The 12132-nt window shown below is 44.5% G+C and overlaps 1 protein-coding gene across 1 annotated transcript in view; it reads left to right on the top strand.

Annotated features, from left to right (window-relative positions):
* large1 (LARGE xylosyl- and glucuronyltransferase 1) overlaps nucleotides 1–10548 on the top strand; it is a 126834-nt gene extending 116286 nt beyond the window's left edge. The window contains exons 12-15 of the mRNA XM_008290329.1: nucleotides 1733–2011; nucleotides 2118–2264; nucleotides 4189–4384; nucleotides 5575–10548. Coding sequence (XP_008288551.1) covers nucleotides 1733–2011; nucleotides 2118–2264; nucleotides 4189–4384; nucleotides 5575–5772 — 820 coding nt within the window. The 3' untranslated portion in view covers nucleotides 5773–10548. The remainder of the gene's footprint in view (nucleotides 1–1732; nucleotides 2012–2117; nucleotides 2265–4188; nucleotides 4385–5574) is intronic.
* The last annotated feature ends 1584 nt before the right edge of the window (nucleotides 10549–12132 follow it).

Genomic DNA, 12132 nt, shown 5'->3' with positions numbered 1-12132 from the left:
TACATAGACGGGCTTCAGTATATGTGAAATATCAATCAACCACAACATTCAGATCACCTGCTTGTCTGAACTGCTCAGACTTCTGCTTGCTGTGCCTCATAACACGGCACCCCATGCAGAAATAAATGTTGATCGTCTAGATCTAAAACAGCCCTTGACAACGGGATTGCTAGTGTACAGGAAGCATGCAAGAGAACTAGATAAGATGCGTGCCTCAGTGGAGTGAACAACAGGGATATCTATGAACTTGCTTCCCGTCTCCAGCATCAGCGCTTCACACCCAGTGCCCAATCAGAGTGAGTGACACTGAGTAGAGGCCAGCCTGACCACAACGTTTTGAAGTTCAGCGCTTCATCTAAAGGCCAGGTCTCCCACTAAGGCTGACTGAATGTAATGAATGCAAAACAAATCTCAGCACCTCATTTGCATTTCAAGTCCAAGGCTGAGTGACTCATTATAGCGTATCTTAATAAAAAGCAATTACAGCTGTGGAACATAACGGCTAATTGTAACGACTGTGTTGTGTCATATGTCTTACTTTTTAAAATCACAAAAAAAACAAAAAAACATAAGCCGCTGGAAACTGCAGCTGGGTCCAGTACTTTTTTTCAAGTCTTTTGGATTCTGTCAGAAAAATGCATCCAACTGGGCTAAATGTCACTGTAACAAACTTTTCTAGGCCCTTTAATGTCTCGTTTGTCTGATTTTATCAGTTTCCTGTTTTGTGTGTGTGTGTGTGTGTGTGTGTGTGTGTGTGTGTGTGTGTTTGCTTTGTCAGTTTAGCTGTTCATTGATTTATTGTAATATGTTATATTTTGTGCATTTATGTGAACCTAAATTCACAACATGACTTTGGCTCCCTGCCATAAGCTGAAGGTTTTATATTTGCTGCTATTTGCATTTCAAACTGTCGTGACTTTTCACATTAGATAAATAAACACAGTCCTTCTATAGGGCAGCACTTTAAGAGATTCGGTACACTGCTAAAAAGAAAATAACAAGCACAGTATTTTTATTGAGTGTGAATAATCCATAGATTAAAAGTGAAGCGTCTTAGTTCAACACAAATCGTACAGTTCTGCTGCAGATGAGGTTTGTCAGTAACAGAGCTGCTGTAACCGTGGGAACACTCACGAGGTCACGGGAACAATCACATCTGCTCTCAAAAACAACTCTTATATATGGAAACAGAAATCAGAGAAAAACACTGTTAGCATGCTGCAGCTGCACCACACCTGCACATCTGTTGGCCCCCTGATGACCTCGTGTCCGTCATGCTGCCTTCATATGGGGCTGTGATGGATGTGTTTATAGACCTTCTGTAATGTTACAGCGCTGATGTAAAGTTGTTGTGTAGAATTAGGCCTGAGTAACTGAACTCAGTAACTTCATAATGACGACAAAGATGTAATGTGTATTTAGTACTTTTGTCACTAAAATAGTGAACTGACTAAAGCTAGATTGAATCTAAGTTATATTCTTGTTCCTACAAATTCTTATCTTTGTCCATCTCAGTGACTGTCCTGGTGTTATTGTTTTATCTCAGTCTTCTTTAGAAAAAGCCAGAATCTGGTTCAAACACGTTATCACCAGGAAGCTGTTTTTATCTTTTGCTCCTGATTTATTATCTAGACCCCCTAAAGAAACATGTATTCAGTGGCTGTGGTCTTTGATCTACAGCATAGTAATTAGTCTTTGTGTCATGACCCTCCCTGTGCACTGCCCCCTGTAGGCTGCAGATGTTGGAGGCCATCTGTAAGCACTGGGAAGGTCCCATCAGCCTGGCCCTGTACCTGTCAGACGCTGAAGCCCAGCAGTTCCTGCGCTACGCTCAGGGTTCCGAAGTGCTGATGAGTCGCGGGAATGTAGGTTACCACATTGTCTACAAGGAGGGACAGTTCTACCCAGTGAACCTGCTGAGAAACGTGGCCATGCGGCAGGTCAACACACCCTACATGTTCTTATCAGACATTGACTTCCTTCCCATGTACGGCCTCTACGAGTACCTCAGGTAAGTGAGAACCACCTGAGCTGGATAGAAACCTTGACAAGAACAACTCTGCTCTTGTATTTGTTCATCTTGTTTGTATGTAACAAATCACTGTGTGTGCTTTCAGGAAGTCAGTAGTGCAGCTAGACATGGCCAACACCAAGAAAGCTCTGGTGGTTCCTGCCTTTGAGACGCTGCGTTATCGCCTCTCGTACCCAAAGTCTAAAGCTGAGCTGCTGTCTCAGCTTGACATGGGGACCCTCTTCACCTTCAGGTCAGCCACTTTTTCATTCAACAGACACTTCAGCAACTCTTCTCATTTCTCTGTCAGTTGTAGAAGTTGCACATTTAATGTATTTATTGTTTCATGCTCAGATGTTTGCCTCATCCTTAGAGCCACACAGAAAGTCACAGTTACTTTTGGGCAGAACTAGCAAAAGGCAACACACAAACATCCAGGGCAGTTAAGAAAACGTAATAAGCAGATGAAGTGATTGGCAGTTTCATCAGGATGTACAGTTAAACTGTTGTAGGGCAGTGCATGGAGCTCTACACACTTTGTGGAAATGCAGCTGTATCTGAGAAGCAGTCAGGCAGCTCAAAGTGAGCAGCATATCAGAAGACTGATACATGCAGCTTTCACACAGAATCATCTAAATAAAGGATGCAGGGCTCCAATCAGCACAGTTCCTGTAAAATGGAGGCTGTGTAGTCGTGTCTCAGAGGACAAGGAGCATCTGTAGACCAGTTCTGTGGAGGGTTAAGAGAGAGCAGCGTTTCACAGTGGATGATGGAAAGAAGTCATTTTTACTGACACATTCTAGCTCATGGCAGTGAAAGAAGTGCTTGTATAAGGAGACCAACAGCAGACAGAACAGTACCATTACCACACTACCACATACCAATTAACCTCAGCATGTTTCTGCTGTTTCACGGGGAGAACATGGAGACTCCACGCAGAAAGATCCAGGCCCAGATTCAAACCCAGAACCTTCTAGCTGTGGGGTAACAGGGCTAACCACTGCCCCCACTGTGCTGCCACAGTGAAAAATGCTGCTGGGAATGTTTGATGTGTTGGAGGTTTGCTGTTCTAAAGTTGGACACCTGCAGAACTCTGACCAAGGAGAAGCAGCGCTCTGGAGAATCATCCCAAACACTCCTCAAAGCTCTGACATGAGGAGCAAAGTCACCTGCCCTCAACCTCACTGAACATTTATGGGGGCACATGAATACAGACAAAGACAAACGTTCCTGACATGACACTCAGCTCTCTGGACCATTGTCACATCGTGCTGGAGGAACATGGTTCACTAGGTTCCACCAAACTGGTCCAGTCTGTGCAGCTCAAGTGCTGCTGACGTTAATGGAAGAGGAGGCGCAGACCAAAGTTATTCTACATGCATGTACATTTTTCAGACATTCAGTTGTTCCCTCAAATTGGAATTTTAAAGGAAATGTAATGTAGCAGGGCTCTGGACTGGTTTGTCCAGTGGTTCCAGGACCACTGCTCAGGACTCCTGTTAGAAAATACATCAGTGTCTTAACACGTCCCTTTGATTTGTACATTATAAATGAATGAACTTGCTTCATACTGTGGCCCTGTGATAACGCTCTAATTTCCCACAGTAAAAGTCATTTGATTTGATCGTCTTCACCATATTTTTCAAGTTTTGTGTCACAACCAATGCATCTGTACATCTTTCTTTGCACTGGCAGTATAGCGGTGCTGTTTATTATCCGTCTTACACCACACACCGTGGAGTTGGCAGAGCAACACGCTGTAAGGTTTTTCTATATGGCTGGAGAAACTGGCTGTTCATTTTTCTCCTGTGTGCAGCCCTTACAGGCGGTCAAGCCTCCTTCAGTCACGCTCACTTTGCTTCATCCGCCTCGAATTCTCAGTCAGTAAATACCTCTTCTATCTTGGTGGTTGGAGGAGAAAGAAGTGTCATGATGGCACAGACTGAAAAAGAGACAGCACGACTTTGATTTGATCTGCAGAGTACGAGAAACGTTCCATCAACAATGACTTGATTTCCAGACCTTCTATGTTGGGATGTGAGAGCTGGAGACCAAAACGCCGCCTGGTATTTTACAGACTGTTTCACTTCTTTCCAGGAAGACTGGATGTAGGAGCAGAGTTCACACTCCCTCCAACAGCAGCCTGATGTAAGCCTTTCTGTTTTTCCTCCTCACAGGTACCATGTGTGGACTAAAGGCCACGCGCCAACAAACTTTGCCAAATGGCGAACAGCTACGACACCTTACAGGGTGCAGTGGGAGGCCGACTTTGAGCCCTACGTCATGGTGAGGAGGGACAGTCCCGAGTACGACCGTCGCTTTGTGGGCTTTGGCTGGAACAAGGTGGCTCACATCATGGAGCTGGATGCACAGGTAACTGACATGCCTTCACTTCATCACTAAACTGGATTTAGCTACCTGTCTAGACTTTTCAGTGTGAAAGTGTCCTGATTTCTTCACACCACAAGTACATGTACTGGATTGGTTTCTGGTATTGAGTGTGTCCATGTATTTAATTTAAAGGAAAAGTCCACTGTTTTACTCAGATCTTACTTTTGTACTGTTTTGTGTTTTTGTACCTCATCAGTAAAACTTAGCATTGTGCTTCCCAAACTGTGGAATGTGGTGATGTAGTGACGAGGAAGGACCAAAATCTTAATCAGACAAATGATGGCTGTAGTTGTATTGCTTTCCACTTCCGGAAGATTCTGCTCTCCAGTCTGACCTGTATGAAAATAATTCTGATTTTGCTCTATTATAAGGCTTTATTGGGTAGGTTTAGGTCAGGTTTGGCTGAAGTGCTTCATATCGTTCTTTGTAATGACCTATTCTGTGAAATGTCATCTTATAATGAAAGTTCTTGGTAGGAACAGCCTGTCCAGCACTGTCAGAGTGTGACTGCTGAACGTCTTGGCTCCTGGTTCCTCAAAAATATCAATAATGAAAATAAAAATGTAACCATAAAGTAACCCTGCATGAATCAATATTTTTATTGTCAGCCACGGCTGGTCCTCTTCTCACGCACTGAATGAAGCAAACGCTGCAGGATCTGTTTGTAGACGAGCTGGTTGATCGTCTGAAGGAGAAAACTTCTAGTTTGTAGTTTGAGTTTGAAATCTATCTTTTGTGACACCAGTCCTGGAGCTTTTCTGACACACCTCGTACATCAGATGACAGTGTTTCATGAAAGTTGTGGCTCATTGTGACAAATCCACAAACTCTGACAGTGATGGTTCTGCTTTCTGCCTCTGCTGTGCCGTGTCTTCAGCTCCTTTAAGCTCTCTGTTTTGATTATGGCAAAATGTTAAACTAGTTAAATGACGGCCAGCTTGGTGAGCACTGCTTGCATCATGTTTTAAATGCTGAACTGTATTTGACAGTAGCCCAAGTAGAGAACAGACACCAGGTCAGCACACTAACTCAGTCATGCCTGTCTATCTAACATTTGCCAACACTACCTAGCGTTAGCCATTGCATGTGATGTAACCTTATGTGTGGTGATGTAACAAGGAGACTGTGAAGCACTGAAAACTCACAGTTCTTCCTTTCTAATCCCTCTACAGGAGTATGAATTTGTGGTTCTGCCCAACGCCTACATGATCCACATGCCTCACGCGCCCAGCTTTGATATCACCAAGTTCCGATCCAACAAGCAATACAGAGTCTGCCTCAAGACCCTGAAGGAGGAGTTCCAGCAGAACATGTCGCGGCGCTATGGCTTTGCCGCCCTCAAGTACATGACAGCTGAGAACAACAGCTAGCCACCACTGCAGGCCCTCACACCCCACGCCCTGAACTACTGACACACTCCACGGGCTGGGCTCGGGCGAGGCACCAGGATCGGACGGCCCATGTGGAGCCAGTGGGATACTTTGACTTGAGTCCCTCAGACTTTGTTAGAACATTTGACCCTCAGCGTGGGACTGCAAGGGTCTTTATGTCCATACTTTGTCCTGCTGTGGATAGAAGAGATAATCCAGGAGGAGTGTACTTCTGCCGGGATGTTAAAGCTGTGAAAGACGACATGAGTGACTGCTGGGTCTGGGCCCCGGCTGTGAGAGCACTGAGCCCCAGCTGTGGGATCTAACAGACAGCAGGCGAAGGAAAGCAGACATCCTATGCCATATTTGTAAGACCAGTGACAGAGTTGTGGGCAATGTGTAACATTATGTATGTATGTATGTGGGTGTATGTGTAGGGAGATGAAAAGTGTGTGTGTGTGTGTGTGTGTGTGTGTGTGTGTGTGTGTGTGTGTGTTTATGTGTGTGTATGTGTGTGTGTGTGGGCGCTTAGCAAAAACCTTAAGGAGAACTGAAGATGGAGGCAGTGCAGGGTCACACTGTGTCTGCACGCTACAAAGAGGAAAAGCCCTCCAAGTGCCATGAGGTAACAGAAAGCTGCCGGTTTGACTGACAGCACGCCCCGACTCAAATGCAAATTGTCAGCAGGCGGCGAGATAAGACAAAGCGGTATACGTGTCCACAAAGATTTTGAAAATCTCATTCTGACGAGTGACACATAGCCAGATATGGAGACGAGCAGCCAGCCAGCCGACCATCTGCTGCTGCTTAATTTGTTTCATAGCTGATACAGATCAGAATAAATCCTCCTCCTCATATGACAAGGGAAGTTAAGTGCAAGGATGGCTGGAGGTCGTCCACTCGGTTGATATTCAGGGTATCTCCACATCAGCCTGAGCGTGCTGCTTCAGAGTGTTCCCACTGTTTTGTTATGACTGCAGAATCTGACAGCAGCTGGTGTGGTGTGCTTCTTTTAGTGTGTTTTAAACGTGAGTCCAGTGAGCGTGCACAAACACCTGCTGTACGTTGGGTTAGTGAAGCTGCCACACCACCACGCTGAGCAGCATCAAGGCAACGCGCCAGTCACTCAGCTCACTGTCCACCTTTCTTTCCAACAATCAGTGTTATTTCTTAGTGTGTTTACAGTCCTGATAGGTGCAGTGGGGAAGGCGGGGGTTCCTCAGAGCGCCACCAACAGGATGGGAGGAGGATCGAACTGAGAGTTTAAACTCTGTGAAAATCAGGCAGTTCCAGTCAGGACAGATATCAAACACTGTTTCTTGTTCTCACACTCTTTCTTTCTTTCTTTCTTTCTCATGCTGGCCTCTAGTTTAACAACATTATAGCAGCCAGATCAGCCAGTACCACAGTGGCAGTGTGTGTTCTGGTGTGTGTGCTGCCACTCAGGCGGGTCATGGTGATGCTGATATGGGTGTGCTGTGGATATTCTGTATTCAGCTACTTCTGCAAACAAATCTTGTGTTATCTGCAGAGGCTCGAGACACGACGAGCAGGCTGACAGTCACTTTCATATTTTTTCTGATATTAAACCTCACTGTTCAGTATCTACATCATATATTGTTAGGATATAATTTAAAACGAAAGTTGGATGCAGACATGAAGCAATAGTGTGAGATATCACAAGTTACTGTAGGAATATTATTTGAAGTATTATGTTGTTGTTAGAAGTTACAGTACCTTAAAGAATGTAAAGTGTCGCACTGTGGTTTCTGACAGGGACGTTGTTTTAATGTTAGGGCTTAAAGTGATCTCTTCTCTTATCTAGAGTGTCATGGTAACACACCTGGAACTGTATGGTAACTGAGCAGAAAGGCAGAAGAACATCTAATTACTTGATCGGCTCATGGAAGTATGAAGGAAAACCCAATACTGGGCTTAAAGGTGGCATCCACTCATCTCATTGAAAGTTGCCAGTCAGGTGCGTGAAACAAAAAGGTTTCTTGTACAGCCCACTGCACATGCTCATTCCAGTTTCCACCACTGGTCCTGCCTGTAGGTTTCCACACAGATATGAAAGCTCTGTGAATTAAACATTCAGGACAGAAATGCCAAAAAAACATTCTTGTTTGCAGTTGGAGGTGTTCTATCAACATTTTCTCCACTCGCATCTGCAAAATGACTCTTGACGCAGTCAGTCCAACAAGTTTTTTTGAGTCTCTGGAAGTGACATATGACAGGAAGTCAGTTGTCTCAGTTGTGCATGTTCTCTACAGATTCAACTGGTGGGACACCAGTGAGCTTTACGAACCCAGAATTCCAGATGCATGTGGTCCTTCTCGGTACCTCATGGAGTAAGCTCGACATTTTTAACATATGCACCAGTGCACAACTTTCCTTTGAATAAGAGAGGCTCCATCCTATAGTCCATTGATCCGTCCCCCCTCAATTTTCTACCACTTCCAGTATCAGCTCTTGGTGCAGCAGGCTAAGTAGGGCATTCCAGACATCCCTCTCTCCAGCAAGGTTTTCCAGTTGTGCCTTAGGATTCTAAAGAGTTCTCTGGCCAGATGAGATATACAACCCCTCCAGTGAGTTCTGCTTCTACCCTGCGCTCTCCTCCTAATTGGACTTGAAAACCTCCAAAAGAAGGCAGCCAGGAGGCATCTTAATCATAGGCATGAATCACCTCAGCTGGCTCCTTTTGTCACGAGGAAGCAACGAGTCTACTTTGAGCTCCCTCTGAATATCAACACTTATCTTATTTCGGACCCCAGCCAGCCTCTGGAGGAAACAAATTTAGGCCTGTTCTCTGCAGGATTTCGTTCTTTCGGTCACTACCCAGTGCTCTTGACCATAGATGTGGGTAAACGTAGATTGACTGGTGAATTGTAAGTCTTACCTCCTGGCTCAGCACCACTTCACCAACAGTGGGGTACAATGCTGGCATTACAGGTGCATCCTTTCCAACCCCCTGAAGTAAACTCTTCTCAGGCTGGATATTGGGATAACCCTGAAAACGGAGCACACCCTTCTGCTCCACAGTTTGAAAATGGAAACCACCTTCTTGGTCTTCCCCTCCTCGTATGCTGTCCCAGACCATCATGCAGCCTATAGGAGACATGTCAGCCAAGACAGCCCAACAGTGCCCAGAGGCCTCAGTTTCTAAGAGCAAATCATATCCACACCTGGTGCCTTGTTGCAGAGGAGCTTCTTGAATACTTCAGCTATGTCTGCAGAGGATATTGGTGAGTCTTTCCCCTGTTCTTCAGAACACGTACCTCTTCCACGGGGGACTTGTTGGCCGAGGAACCCTTCAAAGTACTCTTTAGGTCTGCTCAGCCATCTGATCCATGTAGTAGATTTTAGTCCAGTCATGTTGCCCGCCTGATGTGACTGAAAAATAAGATGATCTTGACCTTGACTTGGAACTGTTTTGTTCAGCTGTTGTTTTCAGCACCAAGAATGTGACGATTTTCATTCACAGCTTTGAGCCACACCAAATTAGAAGTCCTAAAAACGCATAAAAGATTTATCGTCATGACAACTGATCCAGGCCTGCCCAAAGGGGTTCAGGTGGTACCTGGTCAAGATCCGTTTGAAGTGACTGTCAACATACAAAGTCAGCAGAGCTCAGATAAAGATGTAAGTCTGAATAGAACTAGCTTTCATTCCATGTATTGTTGTAAAACTAGAGGCTGCTCTCGCTATATATATATATATATATATTGTATAGGACTGGGCGATATAGCTGTAAAATATATCATGATCAAGTATTACATATCAGTCAAATTGATAACTTTGGATAATTTTTGATAGCCTATTTTTAAAGCAGGGGGAAAAAATATTGGTTTAAACCACCTCACTAAACCTTTTTAACTACGGTGAATGTAAGCATTGTATTTATCGAGGTACACGGAACATCATTTTAATGTCGACAATGAAAAATGCACACAATGAAATACGTGTACACAATTTAAAACAACAAATCAGAGGGATGGGGTTATGGAATCATCTACCGATACGAAGTAATAAATGCAAGAAGTAAAATCAACCTCAACTTAATCCTCTAAACTACTGTCAGTGTAAACTGACTAAACATTAACCAGATGCGATCAATAAACAAACGTTAGGGCACACAGAGAGGGACCAGGACAGATTCAAGGCTGCTCTGGAGCTGGTGTCAGTGGTCAGAAAACCGGCTTTGATCTTCATGTCTGATGTCAAGTCCGTCCGTCCCTTCAGCAAGAGTGGATCACTGAGGCCACAGTGTAGCTGCTTGTCTTGGAAGGCCTTAATGGAAGCCATGGAGAGAGCAGCACTGGACAAAGAGGCTCCATTATCAAGAGATACGATGAGCTGTTTATGAGCCAGGAAGGAAGCAGCCTGCGGTTTGTTCATGCAACCAAACATGCTATTGATGAAATGTCTTGAGGTTACATATCGCTATCATCGCCCAGACCTAATACTCTCTCTCTCTCTCTCTCTCCCTCTCATGATCTCTCTCTCTGTCGTGACAGCAGTCTCTCATGGTGTAAAGGAAAGCAGCAGAAGGGCTCGGTGCATGTGTGGGTTGAGATGTGTGGTTGAATAAGCTGCGTCTGATTGTTGTCTGATGTTCTGTGTGTGTGTGTGTGTGTGTTTGAGAGAGAGGGAGAATTTGAAGTCTGAATCTTTTCTGACTGTATGTGTGTGGCTTTGCGGTGCTGGGAGGCACTGCAGTGTGTAAGTAGGACAGTGACTGATGCTGCTACCTGAATAAAAGCAAAGAGTCAAACACTGGTGTTCCTTTGTTTCTTCATTTCTGTCTCCATGAATATCGTATCAGTTTAGCCTCATGATCCCAGAGGAAGAAGGCATGCATGGAAACACATGCACCTTGCACACACAGCACATTACACCGGTGTGTATTTGCATTTGCAAGAATTCCCAAAAGTAAGCACCTTCCCAAGTTAAAAGGGCATTCTTTTGATTTTACATGACAAAGTGGGTTTATTCTTCACAGGCAGTTGTCCTCAGTCTGTGTTACCAGCTGCTTAATGTGCAAGTACGATACTGATGGACTTGAATCCACACAGTGTCACATTCTGTCAGCGTTTTTAATCCAACATGTTCTCAGGTTTGACCACAACACACTGTTTAATTCAAAGCACGCTGCTCTCTTAAAGCAGCTGACATTAGAAAGCCTCTATTAACATGACAATAAGATTAAAGAGCAGCCTGAGTAGAGCCCTGCTCATTATAAGGTTTAAGCTGACACACAGTCAATCCTACAAACACGTCTCCATTCATCACACCGATTTGTTCTGCATTAAACAAACTAATAATAATCAGCTTGTTTCTGTTGCTGATGAAACTCTGAATGAGCACATGTCCACAGACAGCAGTGATGGGACAGATGCACTCAGTGAGGCCTTTATGAGGAACAGCCTACCAGCCCTGGGTCAGACCTCCCTTTGACTTGTGACAGCCTCTGTTCTTTATATGATGGAACCATTCCTTTAGGACTCTGTTCCATATTGACACTACTTCTGCAGACTTGTCAGCTGTACATTCCCTGTTTTACCACATCCCAAAGTTGTTCTACTGTACTCAGATCAGCTGACTGCAGAGGTCATTAAAGTTCACTGAACTCTTTGTCATCTTCATGGAAGCAGTTGGAGATGATTCTTGCATTACTCTGCTGGAATCGATCATTAGAAGATGGTGAAGTGTGTCGATAGAGGGATGCACATGGTGACCCCAAAGCATGATGAATGAGTTTGTGTTACCAGGACATGCTATTTCCAGGACCTTCAGTAAAAAAGCAACTGGACTTCTGTTTAAGGTTCGTTAGAGAAGTTTCACACTTATCAGGGAGGTTTCCTCAGTTCAGATGGAGTAGTGATATTGAAGCTTCACAGATGTAAAGAGTAGTCATCTGAGTTCCTGTAGCCTCTCTGTCAGCTCCCACCAGTCTGACCTCTCTCACCAACAAGCTGTATCTATCCACTGGACTGATGGTCACTGGATGGGTTTTGTTTTTGAGCATTCTGAGCAAACCCTACAGATAGCTGTAATGAGAATTCTGAGAATTCAGTTTCACAAAATCTCAAAGCAGCCCATCTGACATCAACGGTCATGTCACGGTCAAAGAACACAGTGTCTGATGTTTGATGCAGATGGTCTGCACTTATGGAACACTTTTCTTCTTCTCATCTTTCCCTTAGCGGTACTCAAAGCACATTGCAGTGTGTCCTATTCACCCATTCACACACACTCACTCACCAATGGTGTTCAAGCTGCCATGCAAGGTGTTTGGGAAAACTTTGGCTTTAACCTGAGCCCCAGCCGCCCAGTGTGAGCAGTAACTAGAGATCCTTC

The sequence above is a fragment of the Stegastes partitus genome, unplaced genomic scaffold (assembly GCF_000690725.1).
Source record: "Stegastes partitus isolate 25-593 unplaced genomic scaffold, Stegastes_partitus-1.0.2 Scaffold15, whole genome shotgun sequence".
NCBI lineage: Eukaryota > Metazoa > Chordata > Actinopteri > Pomacentridae > Stegastes > Stegastes partitus.
The sequence above is the reverse complement of the archived record's forward strand: the minus strand, read 5'-3'. Positions and strand labels throughout refer to the sequence as shown.